An 18,460-nucleotide genomic window follows, 5' to 3' on the forward strand; every position below is an offset into this window, starting at 1 on the left:
GCTGGACGGATCCACGGAGGAGCGGACGAGGCACCACCAAGCTAGGGTCGAAGGAGAGCGACGCTAGGCGCGCACCACTCGAAGACCCCGCCGGCGGCGGAGAGCTCCGCAGCCGTGCGCCGATTGCGGCAGACATCGCTAGCAGAGGAGTGTCGGACGGGTACCGGCAAGCTGCGGTCAAAGGAGAATCTGCCGGCGGCCGAGAGCTCCACGGGCGAGCATGACGTGCGGCGGTGTCGCCCTTCGTCGCCGGTGCGCACTTTTTAGGGTTCTTTCCCGTCGCTGACGGCGCGCCTGTCGTCTCTCGATAAGTCCAGGAAAGTTTTTCGGACATGCCCACCTCTGTAATTGTTTTTGGGTGTTTTGGGCCGAAACCGCGCGGAAATAAAAACAAAAACGCCCATCCAAGCAGGATTTTGGGCTTGGGGCGAAGTTTTATCTTGATCTCTTCCTCGTTATCTTTGCCGAGTTATTGGCCCCAACCGTTAACGGCGGATACGAATCAACAATTTAACTTTGGTACACAGGTGCTGACCCATGTATGATGAGCAGTTGATGAGACCAATTTTTGTTCTCTTCTTTTCCAAGATTGAACAGAAATCGGACAGAATTTGTACCTAAAGTAAATTTTAGGTTGATTTAGAACACTTGCAAAAACAAAAAAAACAAATTAGGACCGAAATAGATTCGTGCCTTGTATCTTCACAGGTGATTTTTTTAAAGAGAATGCCCGACTTTTAATGTTTGTTAATTAAGCATATCTAGAAAATCTAATTTAATTCGCCGGATAAAAACTTTTGAAGTTTCCAGCATGGCGTAGCTGAAACATCTCACCGATCACAAAACTACGGTACCAAACATGCCGGCTGCAGATGATGATAGACTGTTCTGCAATTGATGCAAGTAACTTAACCCTCTCAATGCATCATCCACATGAACCCTTTCTTTCAGACTTGCAATATATCATGACGCTATTTCCATTTACATTCAGAATCTTCATGGCAAAATAACGAAAACATTGTTTGATATAAGACATGCCTGATGGAACCAAGTCATACATATAGATTGCTCTCCAAACAGGCTTCAACAAAACAAAATAAATCCAATAACTTAAACAGAGAATGCAGTGCAACTAAAAAGCCGCACAGTGCATAAGCTTTAGGGAAAATACAGAACATACAGAAACCAGAGGACAACACTTGAACGCGACGCTGTCTGGCTGTGCATGCTGACATCTCACCACAAACCACCTTAGTAATATCCATTCCCAGCGCTGTCTGAAACCATGTCCATGGATGTGTCATTGGAGCTTGCGGAGTTGGCCTCCCGGTGTTGGCCCACTGAGTTCGCTTCATTGTTCCGTCCTCCACTACCGGCACCTTGGGTCAAGTGATAGTTCTGGAGGGTCCTGCAGACTGGGCTAGATAGTGCATTTGAGAATATCATATTCTTAGGCTGGTCACTGAGGCTGGGTCTAGGAGCAAGCCCAGCTGTTGCTTGCGGGTACAAACCAGCTGAGGGTTGGATATTTGTAAACGGGTTTGCACTGGCAGGATGTTGATTTCCTCTTGGGGATACAAGTGCATCAGTACCTCCAGAGTCAATCTCATGCTATAAAAGAAACCAAGAATATATCACATTATGATTTGTTAAATTGTTTTGTAATATAAGAACTACTAGAACCCAATGCAACAGATATCGGATAGCGAAAGGGAAAGAGACATTCATCACTCTGTCAAGTTCATACTTCATATATCATAATGGTTGGGTATAACACAAGTTCTCGATATCTTTACTCCTATAAAAAAAAAGATCATGTCACATTTTTTTGCATCACTTGTTGATTTGGCATAAATCATTGAGATGAAAGTGAACATAGATTATATGATCTAAGATACTGTAATACATAATAGCACAACATTCTTTTTAAACATGTTTTTTAGTCCATGGAAGCACACAGGTATTGTGCTAGTATCTATCTAATTCTGATCTTTCTCATCTCACAGGGTCACGGTCATGACATGTCCTTTGTTTAATGTTGTCTCAAGTGGAGCAGGATGTCCACAACAAACAAAATTATCAATTGCTTCAAATTTCTAATCAGATGAATAGGAAAGAGCAAATGGTTTGCGTAGCATTAAGTAAGCAGTTTCTCTTCTGCATAACATGAAAAAAAATATAGTTGGAGTTTCCTAAGGGTGGTGAATAATCTACAAGAAAGTTGATGTGGGGAAAATGGGAAATGTATTATCCTGCGGTACTAGTAAGATACTCCCACCGATCCATAATTAAGTGTCAGGGATTTAGTACAAAGCTAATGCAGCTTTAAAATCAGACCTGGATATGTGACATTATGTCAGTTACAGTAAGCCTCGACTCCTCCGCATGCTTCCTCGAAATCCATTGGTGGAGCTTTTCCTGTATGATTGAAGTGGGATTTAGCCAAGGTAAATTTATGTGCAACATATTACACATACGGGGAAAGATAACATAACAACTGCAGGACAGACAGGATGAGCATGTGACAATGTTTGTAAAGGATTCTAATATAACAACATATATATATTCTTCACCTCCAGAATACGCACATGTCGTAAGAACAACGGTTACTCCCATATGTTCGTCTACAAGAACAATAGCTAGGTACTGACTCCAACAACAAAATGTATATACTTATCCACACTTATAGATGCCATTTCTGTTTCTAGTCCAACATGTTCATAGTGACAGAGTCGAGTTTTACACGACATCCAGGTTAACCACAGTAAGGGATCGTTGTAAACGCCCCAGTCTGAGAGTCTGACACAACACAGATACATCAACGAAATTGAATTACACCTTGCTCTAGAGATCACTTGCACGGTTACACCCCAGATAATTGTCACCCACTTAGTTTTTGCATATCCAATTCTTAGATGTCAGTTGTCACCCGTCTAAGAATGGTTAAATCCAACCTCTCTGTACCCACTGTCAGACGCAACGCATGCCTTTCGACCAGCAGACCAAACCAGAATTAAGAACTACACGCGAAGCCGATCAAAATTCCTACCCGCAACCGACCGAACGGAGAAAAGGGTGGAGCGGGGGAGAGAAGGATTACTAACGAGGGCGTGCCGCTCGCCGGCCTGGAAGGAGAGCTTCTGCTGGGACATGGCCTGGGAGTAGAGCTGGGAGAGGGAGTTGGCGGCGCCGCAGAAGGTGGAGTAGAGCGTCCGGTCGGCCTCGTCCAACCGCGGCGCGGCGTCCGACTTCCTCTTCCGGGCCATGGTCGCCGCCGCCGCCGCCGGAGATCTTGTTCAGCCGGGGGCGACCGAAGAGGCGCAGGAGGGTTTGCTGCGAATTGTTCGCCCTCTTTCTTCTCTTTGGTTTCTACGGGTGGGCGGTGGTGTGCGGTGCGGTGCGCTGCCCTTTTCCAAATCAAGTCTCGTCTCGTGCGTTTCGGTTTTGGTTTTGGTTTGGTATCGAAGAGGTGGAGATCGGAGGACATGCATTGTCTAACAATCTAGGAGTATTTTTATTTTGACAAAAGACAAACTATTTTTATATTATTTTGACAAAAAAGCAAACTAAAATTTAGACAAAGTAAGAGAATGGCCAATTTATATTTGTAAATTTGGTATGCAATCGTGACAAAACTAAAACAAAAAATTTAATTAGAGAACGTTCTTACATTAGTCTTAGCGAAAAAAATGTGCTTCCTTACCATGGAGGGTGCATGATACAACAAGGATATGCAATGAAAAAGAATGGAACCATGTGGTTAAACTTAAAACCAAAGCTTTAGGCTTCATTCATATTAACATGTATATCAAAAGAGGGTAAAGAAAAAATTTTAGACAGGGGCACGATACGTGTTCATGTGTTGCTAGGGATAAAATTCAGACACAATCATGATATGCAAACAAAATACTATAACATGAAAAATTAGAAGTTCTTTCAAAAAAGAGTGAAATTTGGAATAATTAATAGGTCTTTTTTATAAGACTGAAAATAAAACAAAAAAAAAATACTACCTCCGTCCAACAAAAGATATCTCAAGTTTGTCAAAATTTGGATGCATCTAGACATGACTTAGTGTATAGATGCATTCAAATTTAGTCAAAATTGAGACATCCTTTGCTGGACAGAGGAATATGTCTTTTTATTTAACTTTCACTTGGTTTTACAAGATTTTTTTTGTCAGAATTGACTGGAGTTACTTCCCCTGCAGTGCTCCATAAACTTTTTTTTCTCTTCGGAACAACGATTTAGCTGTATCTCAAGAGAAAAGTACACTAGATCGATGCAATTGAGATGGACAAAAGTAATAAAGATCCTTGATAAAACTAAGAGCTTCATCATGGTCCTTCGAAATCATCTTCACTAGATATATCCTTCGCATCTTGATATTCATCCAAGTGTCATCTTTGCACAAGCTGGACTTAATTATAGGTTTTGAGAAGCCACATGAGTCACCCGTCTCAAATAGTGCAAACCTAAGATCGTTGAACATACCATGGCTCGGGAAAGGCAAGATGTGAAACCGCTGCTTCGTCAATGAATTGACAAGAAAAAATATCAAAAGATGAGCCACAATAACCACTGACTATACGGAGTAGGCCGCAGCATTTACACCAGAACGAGGATGGAAGCACGGCAAAAATCTTCTAGACGACGTCATCTCCTAAATAAGAAAAAAGAAAAGCAAACTAGATGCCCGCCTCCCGTCTCTCAATGCCAGATCAGCCATCAAAGACGAGAGAAACCATCGGAGATTAAAGTTTTCCTTAAAGATGACGGCTAGGGTTTAGTCTTGTCCTCACGTGGCTGGTGGCTCCTAAAGCTGACATGAGGCTAGCTTCGGCGCGGTGTTACTTTTCAGTGCTCCGCCAACTTCTTTTTTTCTTTGAGGGGACTCCTCCGCCAACTGGTCAACCCGTTTATAGCTTTATGCTCCTAAAAGGGCCTCCTGGGCCTAATTTTATGGTTGCATGAAGCTCCGGTCTTGTACGGCCTTTGTGGGCTTTAGTCGGAGTAGAAGCCCAATGAATATTGCTCGGACGGTCATGAGAAAGTCAGACGCAGCTGAATGCAGCTGAATCGGAAAATGATTCTGTTGTAGTAAAATAAAACCCTTATATGGGCCGGGCCGTAAATCCTACGTGGCAACGACCAAGTCAACATTTCGCTAACACAAGTCAAGACGCCTGCGTGGCACGGTCAATCCCACGTGGCAAAAGAAGACTAGTCAACGAGTCAAGCCTCTCATACCATGGTCAAAGGGTCAAATGAGCTTGAGCGGGGGGCAAGAAAGGTGAGAAGAGGGGGCCCTTAGTCCATGGTGGACCATGGACCAAGCCCTACCTTTCTCACACGGTGCACACAAAAGTTATGAACCAAAGGAGCTCCTTTTACCACTTTGCCCTCACTTTTCTCTCTCCCTCAAGAGTAGCCTTGGTCATTTGTCATGAACTCCTAGGCTATAAATACCCCCATGAGGGCATGTATTATTCACTCTCAACTTAAATAAACTCAAGGAGAGAAAGCTAGAACCTCTTGCAAAGAGCTCTAGTTTCGAGATCCGGGAAAACGCGTTCGGCCAGGATATACCATCGCTGGTGTCAATAACCTAGTATAAGTAACTTATATGTATTTTTCACTGGGATCAATTTAATATTTAGGCTGCTTTTATAAAGGGTTGGACGACGGTCATCGGTGTCGGCTGACACCGGTGGTTACACCGTAGCTCCGCCCCTGGCCTATGCTGGTGTCAATAACCTAGTATAAGTAACTTATATGTATTTTTCACTGGGATCAATTTAATATTTAGGCTGCTTTTATAAAGGTTTGGACGACGGTCATCGGTGTCGGCTGACACCGGTGGTTACACCGTAGCTCCGCCCCTGGCCCATGCGGTCTCCCTTGTCCGAGTCGGGAATTCGGCCGATCACTGGCCGAGTCGGGGTCGTGTTCCTCCCTCTCAAGTACGCAGGAGCACAACAGCACAACCTCCCGTGTCCCGTGCAAGTGCAATCAATCAACAAACTCGCAGGCGATCGATTAGACAAAGTAATTACTCTAGCGAGCTAGCGTCTCTCTTGCCTGATCGGTCGCTCGTGTTAGATCGAGCTGAGAAGAAGGTCGCTCGCGCCATGGCCGCCGCGCTGCGCAGCTGCTTCTTTTCGCCGGCGTTTCCCGGGGCATCGAGCACGAGGCAGCCGCTTACGACCACCACCCGGGCCGCCATCTTGCCGATGGGCCGTCTCGAGCACCGCCGCCTCACGTGCCTGAAGACGGCCCACGCACCCCGCCCGCGCCTTGCGGCCGTCGTCCGCGCCCACGCCGGCCAGAACGGCGATTCTCGGGCGCCTCGTCTTCATGCCAGCTCTCAGCTGCCGGCCGCCGGCGAGTATTTCACCGAGGAGATGTCGCGGGTCACGGGGCACTACCTGGACATCATCTCCACCGACGCCGGCGGCTTCCTGTACGCGGAGGCCGCGGACATGTCGGCGCGGGTCTGCCTCTCGGCCAACGACGCGCTCGCGCTGGCGTCCGCCGTCATGGACAGCGCCCACCTGGGCCTGGGCCTGGGCTTGGGCTTGCCCAACGAGATCTCCGCGGAGACCATCTACGGGGCCGTCCGGCCCTACGCGGCCATCTTCTCCCGCGCCGCGGAGGACTCCTACAAGAGGAAGGTGAGCAGGAAGACGGTGGTTTCGTTCCTCGGCGCCCTGCGGGGCCTGGCGGCGGTGAGCCACATCCTGCTGGAAGGCGCCCTGGAGGGCCTCGCCCGCACGCTGCCGAGGGAGGCCGTGGCGGAGTACGGCTTCAACTCCGACGTGGAGAGCTTGCAGAGCCAGTTCGAGGAGCAGATGGACTGTCTGGAGGATGGGATTCGCGGGGCTAACGATGTGGAGACGTGCAGGCTGGTGGTGCCGGCGATCCGAGACGGCGTCCAGCTCGCGGGATCCTTCGTCAAACTCATGCTGCACCGCCGCGGGAGAGCCTTGGACAAGGCGCGTATGATCACCCGCGGGATGATGTAGCAGTGCTGTACTGTTTTTGTTATTCATGTTTAGCTAGTACTCGTATACAGTAGAAGATGCACATTTGCATTGCACTACTAAATTGCTTTAGGGATCAATCTCATTCACATTGCAGGAATGTAACACCTGATTTTATTTTGTTTTATTGTAAATTTGTTGGAGAACAAAACCAAATTCAGATGGAATAAGACTTGACTGGAAATAAATGATCTTTCTTTTCAGTGCCAATGCTTGGTCATAGGAGCAACGCAATCAACATCAGCTAACTTTACAACCTTATATGTACAATCTGGAGCATCAGAACACCACCAAGTGAAGGAAAAGAAGATGAAAAAGAAACAAATGAGTTAGACATTCATATGCAGTGGGCATCAAAACTGTACCCCTATCGTTCAGGCTCACTAACGGCGAACAGACAATTCAGCAACATACAGAAAAATCCTTCTTTACTTGGCTTCAAGCAACAGGTATAATCCAGATTGAAGAAATCGCCAGCGCGAGCATATTCTAGCAGGAGCTTTTTTTCAAGAATAATTCTAGCAGGAGTTATCCATAAATACCGAGTCCAGCCATGCATGGAAGTTAAATCTATGTTAGAGTATATGGGCCTCATCGGCCCTCACCCCATATCATAATTGGAAAAATCAAAGAGGGTGTCGGTGGTGCTGTGGGACTTTAGTCCCACCTCGACAATGGAAAAAATTGAGACCAATTATAAGGATTTGTCTGATGACTAACTTAGATGGGATGACAAAAGAGATAATCTGTTATTTTTACACCACGCACGTTCGTTTGCATTTGCTTTGTGACTCAACTATTCCATGTCAAGAATCTCCAAAACACTAAAAAAAAGTGGTCACACTGAGATCGTAGCCAAGCTAAGATCCCAGTAACTCAGACACTGAGTAACACAAGAGGTAGGTCTCCATACGGATCTAGCATCAAGAACACCGAGGAGGCGCAGGAAGGTTTGCTGCGAATTGTTTGCCCTCTTTCTTCTCTTTGGTTTTCTACGGGTGGTGGTGTGCGGTGCGGTGCCCATTTCCAAATCAAGTCTCGCGCGTTTCGGTTTTGGTTTTGGTTTGGTATCGAAGAGGCGGAGATTGGAGGATATGCATTGTTTGGTTCCTGGCATAGACAAACTATTTTTATTTTATTTTGACAAAAGGAAAACTAAAATTTTGGCAATGGCAAAGTAAGAGAATGGCAAATTTTTGCAATCGTGTCAAAACTAAAACGAAAAATTTAAAGTAAATTGCACAGAACCACATTTCTTAGGGCAACCTTCTCACGGAACCCCATATTTTGCTAATTCTGTTGCAAACCCATAGTTCTTCAAGCAGACCATCTCACTTTACCCTGTTTAGACCGACTTGACAGTATTCCTTACAAGTGGGGCCCACCGTCGGTTGTCACGTCGGATTGGAACCCGACCTGTTAACCCGTCCCGACCCGAATCTATCGTTGATTGCACTGTAATCACTCTAACACTAAACAGGGTCGTTCCTGACATTTGTAGACCCTCCCCTAGCAGTATCCACGCGCGCGTCTTGCTCGCGTCCGGCGAGAGCGCCGCCACGCTCAGGTCTCCTCTCCCCGCGCCTCCCGAACCCGCCGCCAACTGCAGAAGCACCGTGCCGACCTCACGAAGCCCCCACGGCCCTCGCCCGAATCCCCCGCGCACCGAAGCGCCACCGCCTCGAAGTCCATCGCCGCCTGGCCGCACGTCGTCGTCGCTGGACGCCTCCTGCAGGGATCCGACTCGCCGCTCCCTCCTTCCGCCTCTACGTTTCAGCGCGCACGCGCAGGTCATCTCGGCGCGCCGCCACGTGCACCGACGAACTGTCCCGCCACTGTCTCCCTCGGCTCCGGCGAGATCCGTTGTCTGTCCGCGGCCACGCCGCAAGGGCAGGCGCCAGCCGCCAGCCAGCAGCGGTGCGGATCCGGCTCTCACGCTAGCTCGCGTGCGCGGTGGGGGATTGGGGTCCTGGGGGAGATTCGCTGGCGGCAATAGTATTGTTCCCTGACAACTAGCCGCAACAGTATTGATCCTGGGGGAGATGAGCTAGCGGCTGGCTTTCAGAGGACCAAGATACAACTAATTCACCCCGCTGGATGTTCTTCTCCCCGCTGTCTCTGGAGGCCGCGAATTGTCCGCCGTGGGGCGAATCCGCAACAATGGCAAGGTGCTCCTGAGGAATTGGGCCGCGTTCTAGGTGGAGAGCTTTGGGGAGGAGAGAAACAGAGGCTATATACAGGAAGGTTTCGTTAATTCCTTGCTGGCCATGGCGTCGAGGGACTTCCTGGGCAGGTTCGGCGGCGAGAAGGGCGCGGCGTCGGAGAGGGCGGGGGGCGGCGGCGAGGCAGAGGAGGCCGTGGAGCTCAGCCTGGGCCTGTCCCGGGGCGGCTGCTTCGGCGCGAGCTCGGGGCGAGACGCGAAGAAGCCGTGGCTGCAGCTGGCGCGGTCCTCGTTCATCGGGTCCATGTGCTCGCTCCCCGCCGGCGGCGGCGGCGCCTGAAGCGAGAACGACAAACTCGCCGCCGCAACGCCGGTGCCGGCGCCGCTGATGCGCACTAGCTCGCTGCCCGCCGAGACCGAGGAGGAGCGGTGGCGTCGCCGCGAGATGCAGAGCCTCAAGCGCCTCCAGGCCAAGTGCAAGCGGCTCGAGCGCCGCAACTCCATGAACCCGTTAACCCGTCGTTAATTCGGGTCAGGACGGCTTAACGGGAAGGGTTTCAATCCGACGTGGCAACTGACGGTGGGCCCCACTTGTAAGGAATACTGTCAAGTCGGTCAAAACACCGGTTTTGGGTAAAGTGAGAAGGTATGCCCGAAGAAGTGTGGGTTCGCGACGTGATTAGCAAAAACGGTGGTTCCTTGAGAAGCCTGCCCAAGAAGTGTGGTTCTGTGAAATTTACTCAAAAGTTTAATCAGAGAATGTTCTTATATTAGGCTTAGCGAAAAGATGTGCTTGCTCGCCAGTGTGACCATATTCTAGCAGGATACAACAATGATATGCAATATGATCCAGACTGAAGAAATCACAGGTGCAAGCATATTGTTGCAGGAGCTATCCATAAATATCGAGTCCAGCCACAGAAGTGAAATCTACTGAATCACACACTCGCATTTCCTGAAACCCTCGTTTTCCAGTTCATCATCTGACAAACCTCCATCACTGTTGAAACATAATCATTCGGCAATCAGACAATGTCACAGCTATAACGAGCCATGAATAAAAAACAAAATAGTAATGGAGTTAAATAATAAATTGATCTTCACCTTATTTTGAATATGCATAACATATCATCTCTAAACGAGTGCAAATCAGAGCAAGGATGGATGCATTTTTCAGATGGTTCATGCATCATATGCAATCCCAAAGTCTGACTCATCCAAGGCAGACACCATATTAGTATTGACAGTGCAACTGCTTCTTAAACGTGCTAAAATTTCTCCCCTGTTTCTGCACTAGGAATAATCATGAGTGGTGAAACAAAGGAATTCCAGACTCTACCACTGAACTTTTCTCCTTTCTATACCAGCTTTCAAGGCTTGCACCTCTTCCACTGATTCACGTGGTTCTTCACCTTCGCTCACCACTATACAATGCTCTACCGAATCCCTTTTCGAGTTGCTCTTGAGATAACCTTTCCTGCCATTTCGATTGATGGAACCAGTAGCTGTTACACCTTCTTCTTCGTTGAACCAGATGACTCTTCCAAAGAGTCCAATGTGTTGGCTGAACTCAATTTCGGAGGAGATCCCCCCTCGAGCCCGGATGAAGGGAGCACATTTAACTGGACCTTTTTTTTCGGAAGCCAGTTGATACACCTTCCCCGTCAACTAGTCGGTACTGATTCCATGGTAATACCTTTACAGCCCGTTTGGTAATCATCGTTTCATTTTATTTGGTTGAAATGAACTGAGATCCAATTTTTGATAGGATTTCATTTGGTTGAATTTGAATTCCTTGTTCAACAATCATGTTTGTCTATCACATGGATTTGGAGAGTAAAAGATAATTCCAAAGAAAGAATGGCTTTTGGAAATGAATTAGAGTTAGTTATAGTGCAATTCCATGAAATTTGAGATTGAATTCCTGTGACTAATTCCGTGACAACCAAACAAGTTCGTTTTTGAAATTCAAAATGAATTCCTGAATTCTAAACCTAAATGATGGATGTCAAACGAGCTGTTACAGGCTTTTCTTCTTCCTTCCGTCCAAGCAGCAGAAGAGCAAGGCCATGGCTGTATCCGGAAGCTGGTGATGAGAAAAAACCTCCTCCTTGCACAGCCGGTAGCATTTCCACTTCTCATCCAGGCACCATAAAGAATATTCTTCTGCTTTGCCTAATGAATTTCCTCTTCATTGGCTAGTTTATTGTGATACAAGGGGCAGCAACATCAGATCCGATGCTTACTAAATTTCCAATCAAGATATATACTACTCTACTATCACATGACATGAATGTACAACAGTAGCAAAAGATGAGCCGCACACATCTTTGTTTCGTAGTTAATGACATCAACTATATTATGTTCCATAAATATATTTACTGTACTCACTCAGTTTCATAATTCTTGTCTCAAATTTGCCCAAAAATGAATGTATCTATTCCTAAAAAACGTCATGATATATGTATTTCGACAAGAATTATGAATCGGAGTGAGTACTAGGCATTATGTCTTCAACCAAGGCCACTCAATTATTGGTTACTGTGGACAGTCAAGAACAAGAAAAGGTTTCCAAGTATATCTAAAATTCCACATTTAGTTGAGCCAATTATTGGAGGCTTCAGCTGAGTTACCTGAGCATGATCACATGCCCAACGCTACTCCAAGTTGCATCAAATCCTAGAAAATTCTAGCTTTACTAGTGCTACACATCCACAATAAGGAGCCAGCCGATCCCATGAGATGTAATGGAGCACATTCTCTAACAAGATCATATACTTCTATCAAAGTCACAAACATAAAAAAACTGAAATGTCAAAAGTAACCGACAATTTCTAACTTTAGACTTAATTCGAAAGCCAAAAACCCTGCACAGCTTCCTGACTGAACTATTCCATATCAAGAATCTCCCAAAACACTACAAAAAAAAGAGTCTCATTGAGATAATAGCCAAGCTAAGATCCCAGTAGGCAGACACCGAGTAACACAAGAGGTTGGTCTCCACACGGCCTCTCTATCGCTGGAGACATAAAATTAGCGAGACAAGCGCTACTAGAGACGTAAAATAAGCGTCTCTTCAAGCTCTACATCACCTACTGTATGTAAATGTATGCAGTGTACTTCTGGTTGCAAGATACAACCTGTGATACTTTTTTCAAGATTGTTCAGAAATGCAAGCACGAGTTTGTGACACAATCGGTAGCTGCAATTACATTAGAGAATGTCTACAATTTTTGTGAATTGTTACACTGGTATTTTTGTTTCTAATTATGTATTATCCAAGCACATGTGGTTCATTCGATCTGTGCGTATAAATTATCACATTGTTGTCGTACCGAAATATACGCATTAGATGTCATTCCGAAGTTATGTAAATATGAATGTCTTGTTCAAATTATAAAACTAGGTAAATTAATCAGCCCAGTCACATAGAGTAAGGCTAGAATAAATGTAAGCACAACAATTTCCCTAGTGTTTAAGCGATACTAGTTCTTACTGTATATGTCTACGACAAGACTGGAAGCTAAACATACACTCCACTGCAAGCAAAATTTCTTCACCTAGAAACTGGCCAAACACCCTATAAATGCGAGCCAACCGTTGAAACTTCAACAGGTTGAAGTAGCAGACTTATCATGGCAAGATTAAGGGCTTGCAATATGTTTGGGAGACGATCGATGTGCCTATCTCAGACCTTTCACCTATGCATGGCAAACTAATCATGCTAACTTCAACAAATGCAGTTGATTAAATCCAAAAAACCATAGTAGAAGCCCTGCTAACAACTGAATTGCAATGTAAAAGGTGAAATAAGATTGCAAGGTAAAAAAGTTAAAGATTTACTCCAGCAGATATTCCGTCATAGGTAAATATTTATCTAATTCAGTTACTCCCACCAGTACCCAGCCACACAAAACTTCACTTAATTAGCACAAAGCTTGTGACGTAGTATCACTCAAAACATTCCGGCCAACAGCTCACCAGAGAATGCTGATATTTAGCTGTTCCAAGTCTGACAGCAGATTGACATTCTAGGTAGAGGTTGTCTTCCAAAAGACAGCTAGGGGCTCGGCGCTACTAATGAACTTCAATGCTTGCAGAGACTAGCTCCTGATAGTAGACGAGGTCAAAAGGGTCAGCAAACGAAAAATCAGATGCTACTTGGTGGCTGTAAACTGGAGCACCCGGATCCTTGAATGGGCTCTTGAAGAGTTGAAGCTTACAAGCTTCACTGCTCCATTTTGCACTGGTCAGAGGCTTCAGTTTGGCACTCACATCGTCGCGTGAAGATAAACATTCACTGGCCACCACAACCACCATCTTCTCCAGCACCCGAGCTCTCTCAGCGATGAACTTGAGGAAAGCAACCTCGCTTCGCGACCCACGGAACTCATAGAAAAACATTTTCTTCATGCCCAGGACACATTTAATGGGGACACCCTCCTGCCAGAACTTGAGATTGACCTTGCCAGTGGGCTCATCATCTTTCCGAGACTGCAAATGAAATCAGCATCTATCACCATCTTTCTAGACATGTCATGCAACATGAATTATACAATTTATTTATCTGATTCACAGTTTCTGTCCATTCCTAGCTAGCTGGAGATGCAAAACGCCCAAATACAGCCTGTGGAGTTAACTCAATGAAATTTACCTCGACATGGAGCGTGTGCAAGTTGGGAAAACATCTGAGGAAGCCAGGCACCTTCTTGACAGCATCGCGGACTCCGAATTGGACCTCCATGGCCAAGATCTGGACACTGGGGACAATTTTCACCTTGGTACCAGCCTACAATTCAACAAAAGAGGAACTACAGTTGAGATCATATATATTGGCATGCATTATTAGTTGAGATGACAGAGGTACAGATGCAGGCAGGTTAGTATCTAGTGAGCTGCGCACCACGGCGACGGTGCTGCTAATCTCCAGCTCCTGCTCTCCTGGCTGAAGGTGTCCCAGCACCCGCAGATTCGGTGCTTTACCAATCTTGATCCTGGAGGACCTCAAAGTCGGGGCGCCACAAGTCGTCGACTGAAAGAGCCTCTCCAGGCGAGGAGCATCCACCACGTCGATGTCCTCCAAGTAGGTATGCCCCAGCTGAACGCACCGCAGGCTGTGGCTGACGAGGCGAAGGCGCACTCCGGTCTGGCTTCCCGTGATGGTGAGGAGCTCCAAGGCGGGGCTTCTTTCGAGCATGAACGCGAGGTCACGGTCCTCCATGACATTGAAGCAGAGGCCGAGCTCCCGAAGGTTGGGGAAGGCCGCGCGGCGTGGCACAGCGGCGGTGTCCGGGAGCCTCCAGACGCCGAGGTAGAGGCGGGTGAGAGAAGCGCAGCTGAAAAGCGTGGTGGGGAGGCGCAGGTCGATCGGCCACGGGCGGTTGACAAAGATGAGTTCTTGGACTCCCTTGGCGGCGAGGATGTCGAGCCAGCGCGCCATCTCTCCCCGGTGCTCGTCCATGGTGCTGCAGGTGAGGTGGACGCAGCGGAAGGGCCCCGGGTGCTGCGCGAGGATGCGGGACACCGCGGCGGTGACGGCGCGTGGGGAGGGGCCGCCGATGACGAGTGGCCCGCGCACGCCGCAGTCCGGAAGGAGGTGGCTGTCGACGAGGGTGAGGGGCACAGAGCGCCAGAGAGGGCGCCAGCGCGAGGCGAGAGCGGCGGTGCGCGCGGCGTCCTTGGCGGGGAGGCGGGAGACGATGTTGCGGAGGACCACGTCGGGGAGGCAGCTGATGCGGTCGACGCCGTCGGGCATCATCCAGGACGCGTCGGGGAGCGAGAGAGCGGCGTTGGGGGAGACGGGAGGGTCCGGGAGGTAGTCGTACACGAAGTAGAGGAAAAGGTTGGTGCCGATGTCCAGTATCTCGGGATCTATGCCGTCGCGCTCCATGCTGGCCAGCATATCGCTCCTGCTGATGCCGATGATCACTTGCGGCTCCATGGTCGCCGGTGGAGCGGAGTAGGAAAGGGGGCGACGACGAGGGTTTTGGTTTCGCATCCGGGGAGGGGAGTTGGGGGCTGGGGAGACACGAGGTCGAGGGTCGAGGCGGTGCTATCAAGTGACCAAGTGGTTGACTGGCTGTGACTGTGAGCTGCTTAGGGTTCCGCGTGTGTGTCGCTAGCTAGGTATTGGGCCAGCTGTAAAAAAAAAGATATTGGGCCAAATGTCGGAAGCAGGATGCTTAGCTTCGCAGACAGGCCCACGAACAATCGGTTCAACTTGAACCGCTTTCCTCCAAGAAAATGTTGAACCGATTTTTCCATGAACAATGTTGAATTGATATGTAACCATTAGCCAACTCCCAATGCATCGTTCGTTCGTTAGGTGCTGTCTCTTAGTTCACAACAAATGTTAAGAAACCATATCCCAATACATTGTCTCTTAGTTTGGTGTTAGTGTATTTTTTAATCACCCGTGTTTTGGTATTTGAGAGTTTTGGTATTTGAGAAGTGTTTTAATTTGGTATAAAAATGGAGTGTTTTGTTGGGGAAACTAGAAATAATCCCCTCCAAACACTTCCTACCAAACAATCATTTGTGATTAGTAGTGTTTTTCAATTTGAAGTGGATGATATTCTAGAAAACACTCCAAAAACTCTAGTACCAAACAGGACCTAAGGTGGTATTTAAACTAGCAGTTATTTAAGCTTTGTGAGAGAAAATTAATGACTTTGTGTTGGTTTGCGTGTAAAGATGATCACTAGTATAAGAGACAGTCTCATCATTAAGATGATGCAATGTCAGCAAAATGTCTAAAATGACATGCTAAGAGACTAGCATTGATAGTGGCCTTAGTACAGAATTGATAACCAGCGAACCGAATTCCTTAGATTAGATACTACAATAGGAAGCAACGACTTTCTGTTCCTGACGATTGCTGCGATAAAGACCAGAAGTTTTTCCGATTTTCTTTTCAAGAAGAGCATGCATGTAAAGATTAGTAGCAATTATATTTACAAATATAAAGAATACAATTGGTGGCGTTGCTAAAGTATTAAATTCGAAATAAATTATCAGCAGCTGCTACTAACATAGAATATTGTTTTCTATATTTTCTATTTTCATTGAGCAGTCTAATTTGTTTTAACCGTAGCATTGCGCGGTTATTTAGCTAGTAGGAGATCGAAGTTGATGCAGCAGCCGACAACAAAATTGTCCAAGCCTTTGGCATCCACATTTCACTACCACAAAATTAGTCATCCCTACATGTACGCCACTCACACACCATGAAAAACATCATTGGCCATCATAATGCCGAGCCGCACCGGGGGTATCTACCCCCATCTTTCTGTCCACAAATTTGCTCCCCCCCTTCCCCTCGCCTCTCTTAGTTAAATAGAGAAAGTTGGTTAACAAGCAAAAGTAGTATTTGTGTCACGCATCTTTTTTGAACTCTCTTGTGTCAGTCCTCTCTCTCTCTTTTGGGTGTGACCACCGTCAACTTTTTGTATTTTTTTGCTTCTCTCTCTGCTCACTTATTTTCTTGCTGAAATTTCAAATTTGCACATAATGTACTCATCAGTATATATTTTGGTGAGTCCTGGTACATTACTCATTTATCTATGTATCCATCGGCACTAACAAGAATACACGATGGTACTAGAATCACAGTATGAACATCTGCCAAAACAAGGCGATACATCATCAATACTTAGTTGTACGTAATGGTACTCAAATCCCAGTACATCAACTCATAATTGTAAGTCATGTACAAAAAAAAGCACAAACATTCATCAAAACTTAGTACATTGTCTATAAATATTGTATACACCAACTCATAATTGTATGTGTACCAGGAAGAAAAAATAATCACAAACATTCATCAAAACTTAGTACCTTCTCGTGTACCAATTCATCAAAATTATTACCTCGTGGTACATGACGGTGCTGTTAGAATTTGGTGGGTCTGATCAGTTCAAGCCCAAGTTTTAATAAATTCTGAAAATCTCAAAGGCCCATCCATTAAGTGGGATGATGGGAGTGGGAATGAAAATAGTCCCACCTTGCTAGTTTAGAGTGAGTGAGACCAACATATAAGTGATGTTGCTTCTCACATATTGAGCAAGTGAGCAAGAGAAATCCCCACACGCGCGCTCCTCCTCCTCCTCTTGTAGCGACGCGCGCGCCGCGTTTCGTGGAGCCGTGCCGGGTCGGGGCTTCTTATCTTTTTGTCACACGCACGAGGTATTTTTTGAATCTGTTACGGACGCGTGCAGATTTTGTTAAGTCGGTTCAGGTTTCCTAAGCCGAACCGACCTATACCTGCGTGACTATATATACAGCGGCTTCGTCCCTCCGATCGGTACGCAACACAACCGAGCTAGGATTTCGCATGTCTCTCGCTTTTTCGCCGTCGTCGTAATCTACTCCATCCCGAGCGCCGGCGTGAACCAGCGATCGGGAGAGAAGGTCTCCAGAACCTTGCGCCTTTGCAATCATGTACAGGAGAGGGCAATAAGGTTTTGGGAAGCGCTCCGCGCGGCAGGTGTGCGACGCGCCGCCGTCTTCTTCGTGAACAACTTTGTCAAGCGAACGCAACAGCAATGGGTTCCTCTCCACCGCAACAGTACGTACATTGTGATTCGATCTGTTGTTTAGTTATGATCTGCGAGTTCATATTGCTGTTCGTTGGGCTGTTTAGTACTTCTAGTATTTTGAGATGCATCTGTTAGTTGCTACTGTCGTCATGATCTATATTTTGGAATTATTCATTGAATTGTTATTCTCGAAATTGCTTAATTTTCCAATAATCCAAAAACCTTATTGTAGTCAATTTCCTGATTTAACTATGGGTTTAGCCGATGCATTGAAGCCGGATAAATTTTTCGGGATGTACTTCAAGAGATGGCAATTAAAGACCATGCTCTGGTTGCAGACTCTGAAAGTATTTTGGGTGACAGACGGCAAACCGGAGCTAGATTTATCTGAGGAAGCTCAGAAACATTTCCAGGATGCCAATTTTGCCTTTAGAGGATGCATTCTAAGTGTTCTTTCTGACCGTCTTTGTGATGTGTATATGCACATAGAAGATGGGAAGGAGCTAAGGGATGCACTAAATGCTAAATTCAGTGCAACCAATGCAGGCAGTGAACTATATACCATGAAGTCGTTGAACGACTACAAGATGGTGGATAACCGTTCTGTAGTTGAACAGGCACATGAGATACATATCATTGTGAGAAAGCTCAAACTTCTCAACTGTGATTTACCCGACAAGTACGTGGCTGGGTGCATTATTGCAAAGTTACCTCCCACG

At 46.6% G+C, this 18,460-nt stretch overlaps 2 protein-coding genes and 1 pseudogene across 2 annotated transcripts; all 3 read right to left on the bottom strand.

Annotated features, from left to right (window-relative positions):
- Positions 1–925: 925 nt before the first annotated feature.
- LOC100830936 lies at positions 926–3,413 on the bottom strand. Its single transcript, XM_003569239.4, has 3 exons — positions 3,105–3,413; positions 2,338–2,418; positions 926–1,611 (listed from the first exon to the last, which is right to left on the bottom strand). The coding sequence occupies exons 1-3, from the start codon at positions 3,264–3,266 to the stop codon at positions 1,252–1,254; spliced, it is 603 nt and encodes a 200-aa protein (XP_003569287.1). The 5' UTR covers positions 3,267–3,413; the 3' UTR covers positions 926–1,251.
- A 6,721-nt stretch (positions 3,414–10,134) lies between these two features.
- Positions 10,135–11,589, bottom strand: LOC100821803 (annotated as a pseudogene).
- A 1,438-nt stretch (positions 11,590–13,027) lies between these two features.
- LOC100822114 (F-box/LRR-repeat protein 13) lies at positions 13,028–15,140 on the bottom strand. The gene is made up of 3 exons (XM_003566780.4): positions 14,108–15,140; positions 13,859–13,993; positions 13,028–13,698 (listed from the first exon to the last, which is right to left on the bottom strand). The coding sequence occupies exons 1-3, from the start codon at positions 15,104–15,106 to the stop codon at positions 13,282–13,284; spliced, it is 1,551 nt and encodes a 516-aa protein (XP_003566828.3). The 5' UTR covers positions 15,107–15,140; the 3' UTR covers positions 13,028–13,281.
- Between the last annotated feature and the right edge of the window lie 3,320 nt (positions 15,141–18,460).

Source organism: Brachypodium distachyon, chromosome 2 (genome assembly GCF_000005505.3).
Source record: "Brachypodium distachyon strain Bd21 chromosome 2, Brachypodium_distachyon_v3.0, whole genome shotgun sequence".
NCBI classification, from domain to species: domain Eukaryota; kingdom Viridiplantae; phylum Streptophyta; class Magnoliopsida; order Poales; family Poaceae; genus Brachypodium; species Brachypodium distachyon.